Source organism: Leucopleurus acutus, assembly GCF_964270905.1.
Source record: "Leucopleurus acutus genome assembly, chromosome: 12".
Taxonomy (NCBI): Eukaryota; Metazoa; Chordata; class Mammalia; order Artiodactyla; family Delphinidae; genus Leucopleurus; species Leucopleurus acutus.
The window spans coordinates 18,577,172-18,596,526 of NC_139154.1; the positions used below are offsets into that span (position 1 = coordinate 18,577,172).

The 19,355-nt window shown below is 55.4% G+C and overlaps 1 protein-coding gene across 1 annotated transcript in view; it reads left to right on the plus strand.

Annotated features, from left to right (window-relative positions):
* The window catches only part of INPP4A (inositol polyphosphate-4-phosphatase type I A), a 128,240-nt gene that overhangs the window by 92,297 nt on the left and 16,588 nt on the right, over positions 1-19,355 (plus strand). The window contains exons 11-20 of the mRNA XM_082851547.1: positions 259-389; positions 2,254-2,358; positions 2,845-2,953; positions 4,925-4,939; positions 7,202-7,385; positions 8,593-8,811; positions 9,601-9,844; positions 13,374-13,406; positions 17,660-17,832; positions 18,633-18,756. Of these exons, the coding sequence (XP_082707673.1) occupies positions 259-389; positions 2,254-2,358; positions 2,845-2,953; positions 4,925-4,939; positions 7,202-7,385; positions 8,593-8,811; positions 9,601-9,844; positions 13,374-13,406; positions 17,660-17,832; positions 18,633-18,756 (1,337 nt within the window). The remainder of the gene's footprint in view (positions 1-258; positions 390-2,253; positions 2,359-2,844; positions 2,954-4,924; positions 4,940-7,201; positions 7,386-8,592; positions 8,812-9,600; positions 9,845-13,373; positions 13,407-17,659; positions 17,833-18,632; positions 18,757-19,355) is intronic.

The window sequence follows — 19,355 nt, forward strand, 5'->3', positions numbered from 1 at the left end:
TTAGTTTTCCCTGAACCTTTGACTGAGTTGCTATGAAAAGCCTGTCTGTGCAGTTTCCACGTGGTCAGTGGTCTGCCTTTTTTACAGCCGCTCTTGGAGCTGTCTGCTGTCCTGCCCTGCTGCTGCCCCTCCAGACTCGCAGGGCCTTCCCTGGGCATGACGCGTCCACATCCATCTGTCCTCCTGGCTGGTCAGGACTCCTGAGCCTCTGCTGGGAGGGAGCCGGCGCCATGGCCTGATGTGTGTGTCTTCTTGCAGAGTATGTGAACTGGAGGAGCTGGGGGAACTGTCCCCTTGCTGGGAGAGCCTCCGGCGCCAGATCGTCACTCAGTACCAGACCATCATCCTCACGTACCAGGAGAACCTGTCCGACCTCCATCAGTACAAAGGTGGGTGCCCACTCTCAACCCCACCATGGCTCCCCCGCTCTCATTTTCCCAGCTGGAAATCTGGAACCTAGGGTCACTTCCATATTCCCACTGACAGACACTCTAATGGATTTTTAAAAATAGATTCTCATGTAGGTGTGAGTTCTCTCAAATATGGAGTTTTCAGATCTTAATTGAGAAGACAAATGTGTGAATTGCATCGAAAGTTCCTTCCATGGTGTCATCTGCCAAAACAACCGCTGTAGGATGAAATTCAGGAGAGACAAAGTCACAGGTTGTTGGTTCATTTTATTTCTTCATCTTGGTCTAGCATCAGTGAAATGGCCAAAAGGATGCAGGCCGTTTGCCTTGAGACAAAGCAAGGCAGGGTTTTCTGGATTTCCCGGTTTAACTGTTTAGCGGTCCTTATATTTACGTATGAATTGTCTGAGTGGAGCTCTCCATTTGAAGCCTCAAAAGTGAAGTGAAATATAGACACATCTTTTCTTCTTGAAAGATGCCACTTGATTTTCAAACCATTTTCAGGGTAGGTTTAGAAGACTATGCTTATTAACTCATTCCCTCTTGGTTCCAAATGGAGTGACTTTTTTGGTTTTCTATTACTTTATTCTCTTCAGATTCTTCCCTCCTTCCCCTCTTTATAATAGAGTTTCAGCTTTTAAAGAAAATCATAACCCCTTAATGTGGGGACAGCACAGAGGAACCCGTCCCTGAACTTGGCTGGGAAGCAGCCAGGTTTCCAGGAGTGATGACAAGATGATGGTGCCCTGGGTTTGGTTTGAATCTGAAGAGCAGATCTAAGTGTATTTCTAAGACAAATGGCCGTGTTTGCCTGAAGGGACTTAGGGACCTGCCCGTGCTGGGCTTGTTACCTGGGAAAGTCTGAAACGCCCCCACCATGATTCTTCTAGAGCAGAGCTTCTGAGATGTCAGTGTGCTTCTAAGTCTCCAGAGTCTCGTGAGCAGCAGATCTGGGATTCCGCATTTATAACAGGCTCCCAGGATGCCAGGGCCGGGGGTCCGTGGGCTACCCCGTCAGTAGCTAGAGAACCATCTCCCGTGGCAAAGTGCAAGGCGGACAGTGGCTGGTCTGCGTTTTGCATACTGGCAAAATAAAGTTGTCTTTTTTCACTAGGTGGAATGTTTATTTCTCCTGATTTTTAGTGTAATTTATAGTCTCTTTTTCTAGGCAAGTAGTTCTTTAATTAGTTAAGTATTCTAATTATAGAAATAAGATTGTGAATATTTGGTAGAAAACATGGTCCAAACTCCTGAGCCCCACCCCATGATGTGCAAGGGGACGTGTTAGCGTGTTTTCCGGAGGCCAGGATCGCGGCTGTGTAGCGTTTGCTCATCTGATAGACGTGGGGTGATGAGCAGACCTTCTCATCACTTTTCAGAATTGAGAAGTGTTGCTCCCGTCACACCAGTTTCTTAGCTCTTGGATGCCGGCAGCCTCTACAGTTGGAACAGGCACTTCCTGGCACGGGCCTACTTGCTTTTTATAGTGGTGCTGACATCGTGCTGCACAGAATCCTGTCCCTGTGTCAGACCTGTCGGTTGAGAGCTGCCGATGGGAAGGCCCGGCGTCGCTCCCGCGCCTCTGAGGGTGGATCCACCAGGCCCCTTTCACCACCTAGGACCCCGAACCAGTCTTCTGGCCGGGAGCTGCTCTCCCTCAATGTTCCACCCCCATCGTCTGGGAAGGAAGTGTGCTCACGGGCAGCTCAGAGTTTCTGAGGCCACTGCTGACACACACCTGCATACCCGCAGCAGCACCCTCAAACTGTCCCTTCTCCACCCACCGTTCATGAATGGGGGATATGGGCTGACCATCTTTATTTTCTCACATTCCATTCCTCAGGTCCCTCGTTCAAGGCAAGCAGTTTGAAAGCAGATAAAAAGTTAGAATTTGTTCCCACAAACTTACACATACAGAGGATGAGAGTTCAGGACGATGGAGGATCAGGTAACCGTCTCGCTCGATCACATCTCACTTCTTTTCTCCCTGAGCTGCCCCACATCTGCCCCAGCCTGCCCTGTGTGTGCTGCTGCTGGGCGCTCGGCAAAGGCACAGCCCAAGGGCCTCCGGAAGGCCTCTGTGGAGAGCTCAGACCCCTTCCCCTCGTTGTTTGTCCTCCCTCCAGCTTCCCTTTGTGTTGCTGTGGCAGAAAATTGCCCACAGGTCATCCTTCTGAAGGAGGGATGCAAGCTGAGTCGCTGGGTAGTTGCCCTCTGCCCTGTGTGACTCTCCCCTGAGACAGGACCCTTGTAGCAGAGATGATGGTGCTTGGCTCCAGAGGCCCTCGGGCAGCCTGGGCTGTGCGACTGAGGGAACCACAGGCTGCTTGGAAGTGGGCTGGCGGGGGATCCCAGAGTTGTGCACGTATCCCTGTAGCTGGCTCGTCCACAGGCCTGAGCCCAGAGTAATGGAGGAGAGCTTTCTGTCATTCAGATCAGAACTACGACATTGTCACCATCGGAGCGCCAGCAGCACACTGCCAAGGCTTTAAGTCAGGAGGTCTCCGCAAAAAGCTGCACAAATTTGAAGAGACCAAGAAACAGTAAGTTCCTGGAGGGTGTTTGTTGTCCTTGTGCTGCCGTCTGACGCTTCCTAGGTTAAAAAAAAAAGAAAGTCAAAACGGGACCACAGAAAACATCCAGCATCCGATCTGCTTTTGCGGGGCGGGAGGAGCTGCCTTACGGGCCCTGTGCTGCTCTGTGTGCGTGACTGAGCTGGGTGGGTGACGAGGCACCCGAGCCGTGGTCCTGTCCCTGTAAAATGACAGCGGATGGAAATGCACCTGGAGAGCAGCGCCCCAGGCGGCGGCCCTCCTGGACGCTGGGGCTCGGCTGCCCTTTACAGGCCCTGGTCGGTCGGTTGAAGGTCACAAAGCGTGAAGCCCGGGAGAGGTCGTCAGTGTCAGAAAGGCTCGAGGGGCTGCACGGAGTTGACCAGGCTGAGCAGGAACTTGGGAGGTGGGCGGGGTGGGGCGGGCCTTGCGGAGCTCGCGGTGAGGGGCGGGGCCTTGGGGGCAGGAGCCGAGGGGAGGGGCCGGGCAGGCGCAGGCGGCGCGCAGGTGACCAGAGCTGATGGGTCTGGGTCTGGGCCTGGCCCTGGGGCAAAGTCAGCGCCAGCGCTTGGAGCCTGCTGGAAATCGGCGAGCGGAGGGTGCAGGGTGTGCTGTGGATCAGAGGGGACGGGAGAGGGCGCTAAACCGAGCTGTCGAGCTGGACGCCGCGAGGCGCGGGTGATCTTCCCGAGCGTCACGCGCCAGGCTTACCTTGACCAGGGGGTGCGGGTGTAGGAAGTGGATGCTGTGCGTGTGGCCGAGGCCTGGGCTCCTGGGACCGTGAGGTGGAAGAGCAGCGTGAAGGCCTCAGGCGCGCAGAAGGTGACCGAGACGAGCCCGTGCTCAGGCTGATAGGAGAGATGAAGGCAAGTGGGGGGAGACGGCAGAGGACACCGATGGAGCGAGGTTCTGGAGGAGACGGGGCGGCGAGGCCCGGAGAAGAAGGTGGGGCTGCAGAGAAGGAACAAGCTGGGGCCACGACGGGGCAGTCTGCGTGGAACGTGGGCTCGAGGGGCCGGAGCCGAGTGCTTTGAGGATGGTGAGGCCAAGGCCCGCCAGCCTCAGGAGGACCCGCGGGGCAGTCGGAGGAGGCTTAGCGCTGGCCGGAGCCTCAGGCCCCAGGGCGGGAGTCAGGACAGGGCTTGAGCAAGGTGACCTCGGACTGCACGGGTTGGGAAGAAAGGTCAGGTGCAGCGGTCGTGGGCCAAGGGGCCAGCAGGCTGGCAGAGAGCAGCTGGGGAGTCGGGTCAGAGCTGAGCGCAGGGCTGGGTGGCATCTCTGGGAGGCCCCTGGCAGCCTCCTCGACCTTGATTCGTCCCTACCAAGGGCTCCTCCCTGGGCAGACAAGCCAGGCCACCAGATCCCTCCGAGGATTCACCGACGCGGTGCTTCTCTGGGAATTAGGACAAAGGCGAGCTTCCTGTGCCACAGTGCTCTGCACAGCCAGCCGCGTGTCTGTCGCAGCATTGCATGTAGCCGCGTGGAGGTGCGAGTGTGTGACCTGAGGCTGGCGTGGAGGCCCCGGAGGAGAAAGCCGCTCGAGAGGGCTGTCCCTGTCCCAGGAAGGTTGGGGTGTTGATACCTGTCTGGCATGTTAACTTCAGTACCTCTTACTCCCTAAGTGCTTCTACAGCGTTTTTCTAATATATACATTTTTATTTAATGTCCTACTGATGTCGTAACACCACCTGCAGGAATGGTTTGCACCAGGGGAGCTCTCCTTTCGGCGCAGGTGTTACTCGCCCGCATGGGACGTCTCCCTGGGGCTCGAGCACACGCGCAGACGTTGCTCTCACCAGTGAGCATGCTGGGCTCTTGAGTTTAATTGTCCCTGTAGTCGGGGCCTCGACAAATGATCTCCAGAATTTTGACGAAAGAGAACTTGTTTTTTCAATTTTTGTTTTGCATTTGCCGTTTGCTAACAAGCTGCTAATATTTCGTTTTGGTTCTTTTCTTTAGCAGTTTTGAGGAGTGTTGGTGAGTTTTCTGTCTGTGGAGAGTGTGTGTTTGGGTCTTTCTCTCGTGCGGAGAGACTGTCCCCTCCTCTGAGGTGCTTCCCCCTCCGTGCCCCCGTGGGCTCCTAGTTGTAGCCTCGTAGACAGAATTCTCCTTCCAACTGCAATCTTCTGTGATAATGAATAGCCCATCTCCGGTCTGCTGTGTCAAACCCTCCCAGTCTGGTAGCAGTTCATTGCTGTGCTCACTCGAAGCGAAGACCCAGTTTTGTTCCTCCAGGATATGAGGAGCCCAGGCCGGGCAGGTCCCCAGGTGCTGGGATTTCAAGTCAACCCACTGGTGCGTTTGGGAGTCCCTTCCTGGCTTCTTTTACAAGAACCTGTCGCTTTTCAGTTTTCAGTTTCCCTTCACGTCTTGTAGGAATGAAGCCAGCTTACATTTTTATGGTATTTAACAGTTAATGGAGATTTGTAAAACAGTATTACTAGGGCCAGTTTTATCCCTGGAGGGCAAACCAACAATTAATACAACCAAGTGACTTTTTCCACCAACAATGAGGTGGCAGCCAGAAGCCACCATGCCTGCTGCCTGGGGTCCCCACTGCCGTTCCAGGCCTCCCCAGACCCGCCCGGGGCGCTTGCCCTGGCCCAGAACAGCGGCTCCGCCCTGGGGCTTGTGAGGCACCCGTAGCTCTCAGAACTGCTGCCGTCGTAGAGCTGGAGCAGCTCAGGGGCCGTGGCAGGGCGCACACTCCTGGAGGTGCTGCACGCTGAGGACACCCTCCCCGGTGGCTGAGGCTCTGCGGCTGCCCCCCGTTTAGGCCTGTGGTTGGGCTCCCACGCTCATGTGTTCACGGTCATCCGTGAACAGCAGCTCTTTGAAGTGCATCCTTTCTCACTCCCGCCACGTCCTTCCCGTGTGGGAAGAGTAAATTTCACAGCCCGTCCCGGGGTGGCGCTCCCGAGACGCAGCTGCCCCAGACGGCAGCTATTCATTCAGCAGCGATTGCAGGTTGGAGAGCAGCGTGCGCACCTCGTGCTGTGCAGGCTTGACCGCAGCCTGCTGCATGGGCTTCTGGCAGCTCCATCGTTTTTCACTGTGGTGTCTGGGCTTGGGGTGTTGTTTTTTTCTGGGGTGCTTCGGGTTTTGTTTTTGCATGTTTACCCCGTAGTCCGTCAGGGGAATGGGCAGGGCGGTCTGTTGGTGACCCAGCTTCGGGTTACCCTGGAAAGAACCCAGCAGGGAAAGGGCTCAGTCCTACCGTGTGACCCTCACCTCCAGGGGCAGCAGTGGGGGGTGCGGTCCTCCCTCTTCCCCTGAACTCAAAGGGCAGCTCTTCGAGGGGACCAGTCAGGGCCCCTCCTTACATGAAGCATGGCTGCCTTATACGTCTCCCTGTTTCCCTCAGCTTCCTCAGGTGGTCTGAAAAATAAACTTATAATATTGGGTTGATTGGGGATCTTAGCTAAGAGACATGCAATTTACCGTCCCCATCTAGAAGGTCCCACAAAGCCAGGGACGTGGAGTTGGATCCCCAGAGGCTGGTGTTTGTGCCAGACAGTAGCTTTGACATCAGATCCCAAGATGCACATGCTGCTCGGTGGCAGGGAGTGGGGGACGAGGGAAGGACTGGTTTTCAAAGCCAGTGAGGCGTCCAGGCCTGGCCTCCAGTTCGGCATGTTCTCCATGCCCCCCTTCATCCGATGGAACATTGAGCAGGGGAGTCCCGGAGCAGGGGAGAGAGGATGGAAGCCCAGTGTTCTGGGGACTTGCTGGGGTAGACACACGAGGGAGGGTGTGGGTCTGTGTGCAGAAAGTTTGAAGTCCTGATTGGCCAAATGAAAAGACAGGTTTCTTTTGGCAAAGTCCAGTCCCTACTGCAGTCTCCCTTCACTGCGGTGTGAGCCACTCTGGTGTCAGCAGGTCTCCACTCAAGTACTGCTTAAAAACTGATAGAAGAGGTTCTTAGGTGAAAGGTTGTGAGCATCCAGGCAGCTACTGGGTTCAGCATCTGTACACACAGGTAGAAACACAGTAAGAATACAGATACATGCAAACATGGATAAAAGGCTTAATTGTATTTTAACATTTTAAGCCTCTACTGTACAGACAGAATGGATCTGCTGAGATTTCCTCTTGTCCACCAACAACTAGACCAGCCTAGGAAACAGCCCCGAGTAACAGGAGGCTTCACCTCGTGTTGGTGGTGGGCAGGGGTGGGGAGTTGCTACTATCCCCACCGATTCGAGAGAACCCCTTAGAAGCTGTTCTCGTCCTTTTTAGTACGTCGTCCAGCTGCCAGTCCATCATCTACATACCACAGGACATTGTCAGAGCCAAGGAGATCATTGCCCAGATCAACACCCTGAAAACCCAAGTGAGTTACTACGCAGAGAGGCTCTCGAGGGCGGCCAAGGACAGGTCTGCCACCGGCCTCGAAAGAACACTCGCCATCTTAGCAGACAAGGTAGGAGAGGCTACCCTGCTGCAGGGGGTGGGGGTCCCTTGGGTTTCTGAATACCCCTGGACAGCTCGTGTGTGCCTAGAGCTGTCCACACAAATGGTGACACTGGGATGACCTTGAAGGTCTGACTTCAGATCCTATTCCCACAAAGGCCTGGGGCGGGGCTTGGTGACTGGCCCATGGTCACAGAGCTGGATGGGGGCAGACCAGCAACAGAGCCCGGAGCTCAGGAGCCTCAGCTGCGGCTTCATGTACTTGGCTTTCCAGGGAGCGCACGGGGGTCTTGTTGAAGCTGGGACAGTTCCTCTGCTTCCTTAGTGACTGCCTACCCAGCACATTTTGGGCCACGTTTCTGTTGTACTCACAGTTCGAAAAAAGAAACTGAATTATTATACACACATAATATAAGAACAGTATAATTTCACTGGCTTATATATAGTCCACAAACCAGCTTCTAATTAACTGTCACCTGATCCTGTTTAAAAATCGATGGGTGATGCTTTTTCACATGACTCAGTGTCTCTCAACGTACGTGCCTCCGCCAAACACACACGTGCCCACAGGCACACACACGTGCACACACAGATTCTGGTCACACTTCCCCACACACACCTGCTTCACTGGGATGAGCTGCTTTTCCCAGTCCGAATGTCTTGTATCCTTACCATGTGTTTGCCCAGTAAAAAGACTGAGAGCCGGGGATTAAATCCACTCATAAAATAAAGGTGACGCTGTCAGACGTCAAATTCTGAGCCACAGAGCTGCTGTTGCGTGCAGAATTCCCCAGAACCGCAAGTGCTATGCCAGGAATCCCGCTGCCCGGGGCTTCAGGTATTAGATGTGAAGCATAAGACTTCAGCGGTTAAACTGAAGTGAGGCCTGTGCCCTGGGATGGAGGGACAGCCCGGGAAGCCAGTGAAGGCTGGCACTGGGCTCACCCCGGGCCCCTCCTCCAGCCATGTCAGGCTTAGAGGCTGGCCGGGGTCCAAGAATGTCAGAGGCTTCTTGGCCTCCCTGTTGTCCTCCTTGCGTTCTCCGGGCTTCTGTGGGAAGTTCTTGCCGAGATTCAGCCGGGCCTGTCGTGCGGCAGGCAGCCTTAAACCTCGGCCGTCCCGAGGGCTGCAGCTCTTGGGGTGTGGGCACCGTGCGGGAGGGCGGAGGGGGGCGGGCTGAGCGCTCAGAGAGGCCGGGTGTGCGTGTGTCCCTGCAGACCCGGCAACTGGTCACCGTGTGCGACTGCAAGCTGCTGGCCACCTCCATCCACGGGCTGAACGCGGCCCGGCCCGACTACATCGCCTCCAAGGCCTCGCCCACCTCCACTGAGGAGGAGCAGGTGATGCTGAGGAACGACCAGGACACCCTCATGGCCAGGTGGTCGGGCAGGAACAGCCGGTCTTCCCTGCAGGTGGACTGGCATGAGGAGGAGTGGGTGAGTCTGCCGCCCCCGCCCATCACCCTGCTGCTGAGCCGGTCTGGAAAATGCGAGGCCTCGCTCCCTCGCGGGTGTCGGGCCCAGCCCGGGCCCTGCCCCCTCGGCCTCCACTGGCCGTCAGCCTTGCCGGGGCCACGTCTTTCTGGAGATGCAGGAGCTGAGGTGCTGGGCAGCTTGGTGAGGATTTGGGAGACGCCGCCCTGACATCGCGTCACGATGTTGCTTCCGCTGGGTGGGCTTTGAGAGCAGGGTCTGCCCCTTGAGGGAGTGACACCTCACGGACTCGTGTTTGTCATTTGCTGGGACTGTTCTTCGGCGGTGTCGTCCTGGGGGCACCGGATTACCGGCGGCAGCAGCGCACTCCCCCAGGCCTGCCCTGGCGTCCTGAGTGCTGCCTGGGTTTCTGCAGGGACCCCCCGCCCCCGTCCCCCATGCTGAGCGATCCACGGCCTCCATCCAGAAGACCTCAGTCCCCTGCGGTGTTTGTACGAGGTCTGCGGGGAGGGAGGAGGGAACGAGGGTGCTCCCGTGGCCCTTGTACCCACAGTGGCCTCCGGGACAGCGACTAACAGACGTCCCCCAAGCTTTGAAACTGACGCCCACGGGACACCGACTTGTCTTTGGAAAAGCAGATGCAGCTTTAATGGGGGATTCCAAATTGTCTCGCCCTCTCTGCATCCTGAGGGGTCTCAGTGGGCATGGCGCCCGGGGGCGGGGGGCGGGCCCTGCTTTCTGCCCTGTGTCTCCTGCTGGGAGAGCTGACCCCGCGCCCCTTGGGTCCGCCAGGAGAAGGTGTGGCTGAACGTGGACAAGAGCCTGGAGTGCATCATCCAGCGGGCAGACAAGCTGCTGCAGCGGGAGCGCCTGCAGGCCGAGGGCTGCGACCACAGCCTCCCCGGCACCGGCAGCTGCGCAGGAAGGAAAGGTAACCGGGGCAGCCAGGCCTACTGGATCCGACCGGAGGACCCCCTCTGCGACGGGCCCCCCTCGCCACGCCCCCCCGCCGCATGCCGCCCTCACCCGACCACACGTGCGTACGCACCCCGCTTCCCACCTCCACCTCGAGCGCTGTCTGTGTGTTCGTGTGTGTCTCTAACTCCACACCCGCCACGCAGACTGCAGGGAGGCCTCTCAGCAGAGGGGGTGTCGCGGCACCCAGAGCAGTGGGGGCGGGGGGGGGGCCCGCGTGTGAGCCTGCAGGCGAAGGCCGGTCCTCAGGGCCCCGCGGGCTCACGCTGCCGCGTCCGGGAGGGTGGGGCTCCTGGACTTTGCTGGTTTGTCAGCCAGTCAGGGGACCCGAAGGAGGCCGAACGGTAGATGCCTTTCTTGTGAGGTTGCTTACTGCATCAGGCATCAGGGACAAGGTGAGGCGCGCAGCTCTCTCTGGATGAGAGCTGGTGGCATGCCCAGCGGACTCGTCTGGAAAGCCTGGTTGTCACTGGCTGGGCGCGCTTTTATCCGGCAGAGGCCTGCTGCCCTGGGCCTTGCTCGTAACCCAGTCAGAGGGTGGGCCCCGCTCCCACGTCTGGGGGGGCCAGTTAGGTTCCTCTGTTCGGCGCCACCTCCAAGGTGGGGCTCTCGGTAGAAGGCGGGACGCTGGCGTGAAGCGGCACGCTTCAGAAACAGCCTGCTGCCTGCGGAGACACAGGGCATGACCAGACGCTCTGCCCCGCTGCCGCCTTACAGCGGGGGGCCTCGTGCCTCCTGAACCCGTGGGTCCCTGGTCCCTGCAGCTCTGGCCTTTCCCCGGAAGAGCTGGTGGGGTTGTGCGCCAGGCAGCTGAGATCCAGCTGCCGCTGCCGCCTCCTTGCCCCCCTTTGGGCGGGTTAAGGCCCAGCTGGGCCAGGGATGGGCCGCTGGCAGTGGGACTTGTCATTTCTGAACCGGGCGGCTTTCATTCAAGGCAGGGTCTCGCTCCCCTGTCGGAGCCTCTTGGTAAATCCTCCTTGGGTTTGTCAGACGCCCTCCCCCTCCAGTCCGCCTGCAGTCTGTCCCCAGGGTGCGCTCTCACTTGAGCCTGTGTTTCCTCGGTGTCCCCGTCCTCCACTCTGCCATCTGTGAGGGGTTCGACTTTCAGTTCCCCAAACCTGTGTTTGGTTCATGGAACTGTTTTGTCTTTGTTCGTGCTGTCATTTCTTTTTTTTTTTTTTACTGTAAATTGTGTTTCTTTAAAAAAATTTCTGAAAGTTCATTGCTCATTTCTCTTTAATATTGTCTTGCTTGCAATTTAAACATTTTTCTGCAGATTTAAAAAAAGTTACTGATTGGATTTTTTTAAATGCAGGAGATAGTTCATTTAACTGGATATACTGTTGTATTCATAACTTAAATGTCCTCTTTTTCTAGGCACGTCCCCTATTGTTCAAATATATAGACAAATTTAAGTGCAGTTTTAAAGTTATTTAAAGGAGCATTTATTTGTGATATTTAGGGCTTGACTTGTACCTGTGTGTGCCGTACAGGTCAGCTCTGTTGTGCTCATGGGAGTAGGAAGCGTTTGAGAGAGTCTGACTCTGATCAGCGCTCAAAAGAAACTTATGAAACCACAGGCCTCTAAATTACCTGCACGTGGTCCTTAATTTAAAAATCTGAGCACAGCCGGGAAGCCGTCCAGACCTCGGCATGATCAGGAGGATCTGGACAAACCAGACTGTGAGCCATTTGTTTTACTCAATCTCTTGTCCTCAGGGACCAGAGCTGGGCTCTGTCGTGACTCCCGATGCCCTTCCAGGTTCCTGGGGCACTTGTTTTGGCCTAATGAGCGGGGTTGTGTTCACACCAGCGTATTTACTGCCTGTGAACAACTCCATGCCTCTTTGAAAGGCGTTCTTTCTTTTCATTCCAATTCTCTACCCTGTCCTGGGTCCTTGGTTTTCATCTTTCATCAAGGAGTCGCCCTGCCTCAGCCCCGCCTGGGGTCAGGGCTCCGCAGGGCCCACTGACCGGTCCCCCGCAGCAGGGGCCGCAGAGGCTCCGTGAGCCTCCCTCTCCTCCTGGTTTTCCACCCAAGTGACCCGTCTGCAAACTGTCAGGATTTGGTGACTTCCATTACCTCCCCCACACACTCTCTCCTGCTCTCCTCATCCCCGAAGAGTCCTTCAAACCCTGGACCAGGTTTCTCTTAACCTGAGATCTATGGGTTGCACCCCAGGTCCACGTACCCCTGAGACTGTGTGCTAAAATCGGCATGTGTGTGGAGCAGTCCACAGTGGGCATCAAATCGCAGGGGCCTCTGTGATCTAAGAGGAGATCCCTCTCTCCCGTTTGATTGAAAGACGAGTCCACCCAGTGGGTTTAACCCCTGATCCCTTCTCAGGCATGGTCCCAGCCCAGCAGTTTGGGATCACTGCAGGTCATGAAAACAGGCTTCTAAACCCTTCTCCTCATAGAGCCTTGGGACCTTGGAGGAAGGGTTATGGGGAGACAGAAGTCTGTATTTTTCCAAGGCCTGGGGTAATTCTGATTTTAGCCAGACAGATGTTTGGACGGTCACCGCTGTGCATCACACGCGCCACGGTGGTTTCCCTCTGTGTGAAGCAGGCAGTCTCAGGATATTTGCGCTCTAGTGAAGACGCTGAAGTCTTCCACACACAGAGGCCTTTAATTTTGCTCTATTTTCTGTCCCGTTGGCCAGTTTAAGAAGTCATTGCCAAAGACGATGAGAGAGGAGATCCCTGCCACCACCCTTCTGGACAATCCAGGTTGTCAGAGTCTCCGTTCAGCTGGTTCCAGTTACTCTTGAGGATCTGAAACCACCTGTTTCAGGATCCTAAAAGGTTCCTTGAACTGAAAAGTTTAGACATAAAATAAAATAAGCTTTTAGCCCAAACGATCCCTTTTCAAACTTGTTTGTTTCAGGTGGCACACCCAGTTAACCAGGAATTTTAGAGTTTTTAAGGGAGAAGAGAACTTGAAACGAGTACTTCCCGATGTGACTCAGTGTAGGTGAAATTGAGTTACACTTGGTATTCTTTGAGGGACCTGGAGGGATGTTCCAATTCTAGACTTCCCTCAGTCATAAACGTTTTGTATTTGGCTTAAACATCGTAAAGATTGGCACGCATGTGTCTGGTATGTGGGTCTCATGACTGGACCCTAACCTTTTGGATCTCAGCAGCCGACCTCTAGCCCGGGCTCTAGAGTCAGTCAGGGCGGTGGGCTCTGAGCTGCACGCTCGATTTACCGGTCAGTCTCTCTCACTGCAAGTTTGCTTCCAGATGTCATGAGCCAGCGTGGGCTCCAGCACATGCAATGGGATGGACGTGGGGGCTGTATCTCATTGTGACACGTTAACCTGCTCTTCCCGAGGAGTGTGTCATGTTGAAGTACCAGCAACATGCATGTTGACACCGGTGGATCGGGCAGGGAGCTCCAGGCAGCCCGACCACCTTCGTGTGACTCCTGGGGAAGAGGCAGGCAGGCCCCCGGCCTCTTCTCCGAGGCTCAGTTTAGCCGGCTTACTGCCAGCTGCTGCCGCAGTTGCGCTAAGCGTTGAGTTGCTCGTGTTTGAACCGTGTGCCGCTCCTTAATCATCCGTGTCACCCTCCATTTCTGTGCAGATTGCAGTCCCCCTCCTGAAGAGTCCAGCCCAGGTACGTGGTTTCTGTTCAAGGCTTCTGCAGACGTCTTCTTAATATTCAGGGCGTGTTTGTAGCTAAACTGTCAAAGGTTACCTTGTACTCCCAGCGTTAGGAAAACATTTTAGGAGTTTCCTCATTGTGAGGGATGTAGCAACTTTTCTTAGGTTTGCCGAGGGGCCGGTCGGGCTGGTATTGTGGCCAGAAGCAGGCTACCACGTGCGTTTTTGTCACTTTCCCGTCCTAAACCCTTTTCAGAAGTTAGTGTCCACGAGCGCATTAGGCTTCCTGAAGTGGGTGGCCTGGCTAAGAGAGGTACATGATGGTACGTGACGCTTCCTGTGATTTCACCTGAGCTTGCGAGCGTCCCATGGAGGGGGAGGCAGATAAGAGGTAGCCGTCCAGATGCTGTGGCACGGTAGTCACACAGCCTCCTCTCTTCTGAGCCTGGCTGCAGCGTTAGACTTCCTGTCAGGCACTGCTGTGGGCTTCGGGTGGAGTTAGTGCTAGAAATGGCATCTTTTGGACTGCATTTGCATGTAGAAATCAGTGTTTGTGACTCTAGTTCAGGGGTCGGCAAACCACTGCTCCGAGCGAATCCCGTCCACCGCCTGGTCCTGTAAATACCGTTTTCCTGGAAATAAGTCACGCCCATTCGTTCACGTACTGTCCACGGCTGCTTTGGGGCAGTGCCGGAGTCCAGTAGTTGTGACAGAGACCCTGTGGCCTTCAAAGCCTAAAGTGTCAACTGTCTAGTCCTTTACAGAAAAACTGTGCCGACCCCTGCTCTAGTTCACATCGAATTTCCTCCATGCGGCTTGTGGTTTTCCCAGAGGGAGCATGAGACCCCCAAGTACGATGTTGTGGGGTTTTTTTCCCCTTACACTCCAAAAAGCAGCTACCCAGTCAGCCTGAGGATTGCATCCCGCCCTCTGACTGCATGTAAATATGACATAGCAGGCCGCCTGCCGTATGTCTAGGGTGCAGCCAGCTGTGATTGCCGGATTTGCCGCACTATTCCCATCAGCTCTCAGAGCATCCTCTCGCTCACACGGCACCGGGGAATTCAGCTCCGCTCACGGCCGTGACTCCAGAACCCCATTTGCTCATCAGCGGGTCATCTGATGGGGCACCTCATAACCCCCCAGTTTGCTTTCAGCCCCTCAGTTTCCCTCCCCAGAAACGTTAGTTTGGTCACGAGCAGGTCTCCAGCTCCGGTTCCCTGGGCCCTCCCCCGCACCTCCCCTGGCCTGGCTCTGGCTCCTTCCCACCTGCCTCTGGACTCCCAGTCCCCCCAGCTTACCTGCAGGACAGGTCGGTGCCTTCTTGCTGCGCTGTCTCCCCCGAGCCCCGTGGCGGTGACCGTCCCCAGCAGTTAAGGCCAGGAAAGGGGGTGGCGGCCTCACGACCCTGGCCCGAGGCAGCTCGGGGCTTTCCTCGGCTCTGCGAGCCCTGCAGTTTGTAGAGCCGAGGGGAGGTCTAGTGGGTTCCCGGGCAGCACTCGGGCAGCCTGGCTTGTACAGCTCTCCTCGTCTTCTGTGAGCTCTGTCACTTCCACAAGCTTTGGTGGCCTGTCCACAGTTGATGTCAGATGGACTAAAAGGTCCCCGGCCAGGGGTTCCTTTAGCTTTTCCCACAGAGCTGTATTTAGTCTGAGTTAGAACACGCCATTTCCTCTCTCTCTCTCTCCCTACTTTCTCCTTTCCCTCCCCTATTAATGAGAAAAAAAAAAAAAATACACAAAGCAAAGCTACCTAAAGTAGCACAGTCCTGGACTGGCCGCCCGTCAGTGCATGTTGCAGGTGAGCAGTGAGGTCGGGAGCTTGCCCCACAAGGGGCATCGGCTCCAGCACGAAGGGTGCTGCTTAGGCACTGGTGTTTTTTGTTCATTGCCAGACTTTCTCGATGTAGGAGGCAGAGTAAACCCCTTCACCAACCCTAACGTCCCAGACACCTGTACTTAACTAGGTTCTGGTAGAAATCTCATCACTGTCCCTGAAATTTATTTTGTTTGGAAGTTCTGAAGTTTGGTTTCCCCTCGCGTTGACCCAAAATGTATTAATCCCCAACGACTCTTCGCTGCGTAGTCAGATGTGTGTACGAGTGGCCATTCTTTTTGTGTGTCTGGGAAGACACTTAGCCTTTCTGAGGCTTTCCTTACCCCTATTACTAGTCCTCTCTCTCTGGATTAAGTGAGAAAACAGAGAGTGAGGCACTCACAGGTGTTGATTTAAGGGCTGGTTGATGCTCTCATTGAACTCCGGAGCCATCCAGACACGGCTGAGCCCTTCTCTAGGCGGACATCAGGCTCAACTCCCGCCCAGGGCCACATCTCTTCTCCGGAACAGACCCTGAGTGCTTTTTTTTAAACCATTCTTCCAATTCTACAGTTTTTTTCAGTGTCTTTTTTTTTTTTTTTTTGGTCTGGTTTGTTGTTTTTTCTCTAATGCAGCAAAACTAAGTCATTCTTATGTGGATTTTGTTTAAACAGAAGTAGGCAGAGTAAAAAATTGTATGCAGAGGGCTTGCCCAGTCACGTAAGACCACTTGTATATTCTGATCACTTTCAGGTTAAAATGATCATGAGCTGCATAGTGATTACATATATATATTCAGGTTAAGTGGAACAGAAAGTAAAATTGGCAACACTTGCTCTAAGAGCATTTACTTCTGAGGTGAAGCGTAGTCTTAATGACTGCCTACCTTTCCCCAAACTACTTGGCTATTAAAACTTAACGCCCATTGGCCTTTTCTGACAGTTGTTGAATATAATTGACATGGATTCAACAGAGTTCTTCAAAGAAACAAAAACATGGTCTCTGAGAATTTTAGAGGAAGAAAGACGTGGATATTATCCACAACAGTCACCCCGTTTCACCGCGAAGGGCCCCTGTGGCTGAGGGGTCAGGGGACCTGCCCACGGCTCACCCACCACTGCTCAGTGGCAGCTGGGGCCTGGGACTCACATTTTCCACTCCTCCATGCAGGGTTCCTTTCCACTGTGATTTATTTGCCAGGACCTTTTTGCTGTAGACTTTCTAAATGTAAGCCTGCTTTTTTCCACTAGAGGTAGAAATCCTTGTCCGCGTACAGTGTGTCTGCATATACACTTAGATCATTTCCAAATTTTGAATGGCTACGTAGACTTGAAAATCTGCGTTGACCAAACACTGAGTGCAGGGAAGTCCTTTTGTAGGTTTTAGGCGTTTCTCTGAATTTGTTTCTCAGCAAAGCGTGAAGCACACAGTTTGAGAGAGCAGAACCACAGCTCCCTTCTCTCTTTTTAAGATTCTGTTTATCTGAGACGGAGCTGACCATCCTAGCAGCTGCACTGCTCACGAGGCCAGGTCCTGTCCTGGGTGGGGCGACGGCCACGGGCATCCTGTGACCCGCATGCACCCCATCCTAGGAGGGTGCCCTGCCCGGGCTGCACACCACTGCCTTCGCCGCGCTCCGGGTGGGGCACCCAGTGGTGATGATCCAGTGCCTATTTCTGGGCTTGGTGGCCTGTTAAAAAAATATAACTGATGGGGGCATGTCTTTTCTCATCTAAATGTCTTCCAAATAGGAAGGACCGAGAAGAGCCAAAGCCAAAAATACCTTTCACTCTGTTTTTCTCCCCTGAGGTTCTATTTTTAAAAAGTTGTTTTGGTACAGGGTCAAAGTTTCCTTATATTCCAAAAACAGAAAAACCCCACTAAGCCAGGAATAGGGGGAGTCTGGCAGGAAGGTGGCGGCGGGGAAGAAAGCGCAGGAGGCGGGGACGCTGAGGGCTGCGGCTGCGTAGGCGGGGAGGGTCCTTCCGCAGTCGTGGGTGGGGCCTGCGCCCGCGGCGCAAAGGCTCGGCCAGGCTGGGTTGGCCTTGCTCCGAAAGCCCGGGGCTCTGCCTCGCCACCTGGATCAGAGAAGCCAGACAGCAGGTACCCCGCGAGGGATGGCGGTGCCGGGAGGCACTGGCCTCCGCAGACACAGTGTGTTCTTGCTGAGTCACGACTCCCAGAGCTCACTGTCATCTTGCTCGAAAGGAACAGTCAGGGCCGTGAGTGTGTAGAGTCCCCAGAGGGGGTGTCGGTGGTACCCGAGGAGGGCTGATGGTGCGTTTGCTGGAGAAGCTTCAGGCTAGGAGGGCAGAGAGCGGGGCTGAACTTGGCGCCACTTCTGGGCCCTGCGGAGGCGGGAGGGGCAGGCGGGGTGGCAGGGCCGGTGCGGGACTGGGGGCCGGGGGCCTTCGAAGCGCCACCTTCTGAGCCGACCGCCCCTCGTGCCAGGTGAGTGGAGCGAGGCCCTGTACCCCCTGCTGACCACCCTCACGGACTGCGTGGCCATGATGAGCGACAAGGCCAAGAAGGCGATGGTCTTCCTGCTCATGCAGGACAGCGCGCCCACCATCGCCACCTTCCTGAGCCTGCAGTACCGCCGCGACGTGGTCTTCTGCCAGACGGTAGGCGAACCTGTCCCTCTCTGCCGGTTGAGGAAACCAGCCTGGCGCTTTGCCCTCCCGCCTGTGGCTTTGCCCGTGTGGCCTGAGGCCTGGGTGTTGGCCTTGGAGGGAGGGGGAGGGGAGCTGCTGGATCGCAGGTGCTCAGGACAGTCCGGCTTCACACCTGCTCCCTGGGAACCTGCCCCAAGGAGCCTGGGGTCACACCGGCCCTGGTGCCACCTTTGTTCTTGCCTGCGGAGGAGCTCATTGAGGGAAGACGCGCAATCTGTTTTCTGGTTTATAAAGCAGCAGGTATTAGACCTGCTCAGGCACAGCTCTATTCCGGTGATTTCGGTTTCCCTTCAGAGGAGGGGAGAGCTTAAATGAGCATCACCAGTTCTCAGGTGCAGTCATCTGATCAGCAGAGTGAACGGTGGCAGAGGCTGGGTGGGTTCCGTGCGGCTTCCTGTCCCCACGAGGCCGGGGCTGTGCACGGGGCACCCTGTCCTCCGCTCCTGCCCCTCGTCGTGAGCACCCCGCTTTCCAGGCGGCGCTGCTCTGGATCTTCGGCCATAGAGGCCTTTCCTTTCACCGTGGGGAAATCATTCTGGGCTTCCAGAAGGTTCTGGCCCAGGAGTGACCCCAAGGTTGGGTCGGAAGCTGAACCAAAACCAGACGGACCTTTGGAAGCGAGCCCTCCCGTGGCCTCTGCACTCCTGGTCCCAGCTCCCGAGGGCGAGGGGCCGCCGCAGGCAGAGCAAGGCGGGTGCAGGAACCGGGGCGGGCCAGGCGCGAGGTGAGGCGGTGTCTGTTCCCTGCAGCTGACGGCGCTGATCTGTGGCTTCGTCATCAAGCTGAGGAACTGCCTGCACGACGACGGCTTCTTGCGGCAGCTCTACACCATCGGGCTGCTCGCCCAGTTTGAGAGCCTGCTGAGCACCTACGGTGAGCCGCCTGGGCTGGGCTTGTGAGAGCCTCCGTGTGTGGCCCCCTCTCGTCTCCCTGAGTGGTTTTCTGGTACACAGGTAACACGTACTGAAGAAAATGTATCCAAACACCCCGACAGGTGACAAAAAACTAAAAAAAGCCCTATATAGTTACACACAGGCACACACACACACCCGCTTGTGGCCCATTTCTGCACCCACTAAATTATTAGAAGGAAAGTTGCTGGGTCACACAGTAGGAGTATTTTAAAAATTTGTTGGTATTTCCAAATTGTCTTATCAATGCTCTCTTCTCCTCACCTTCGTTTTCTGTTTATTTCTTCTTAGAAGGTAAAAACGGATAATTTCTTTAAAGTATCTGTTAATCTTTGGAGTTCTAAGACATTGAAGAAATATTAAAAGATCTAAAGAATACGGAAAGATCACAACACCTAAAGAGCCGGCTTTGCCTTCTGAGGTTCCCACGTGTAGGTCCCCCACCCCTCCCTTCGCCAGGAAAGGTCCGGGAACTACAAGGCGTGGTTGCACCAGCTGCGCTTTTTAACGTGGCCATAGGACTTCAGTAGTGGGCTTTACTCACGGAGAAGTGAGGCACTT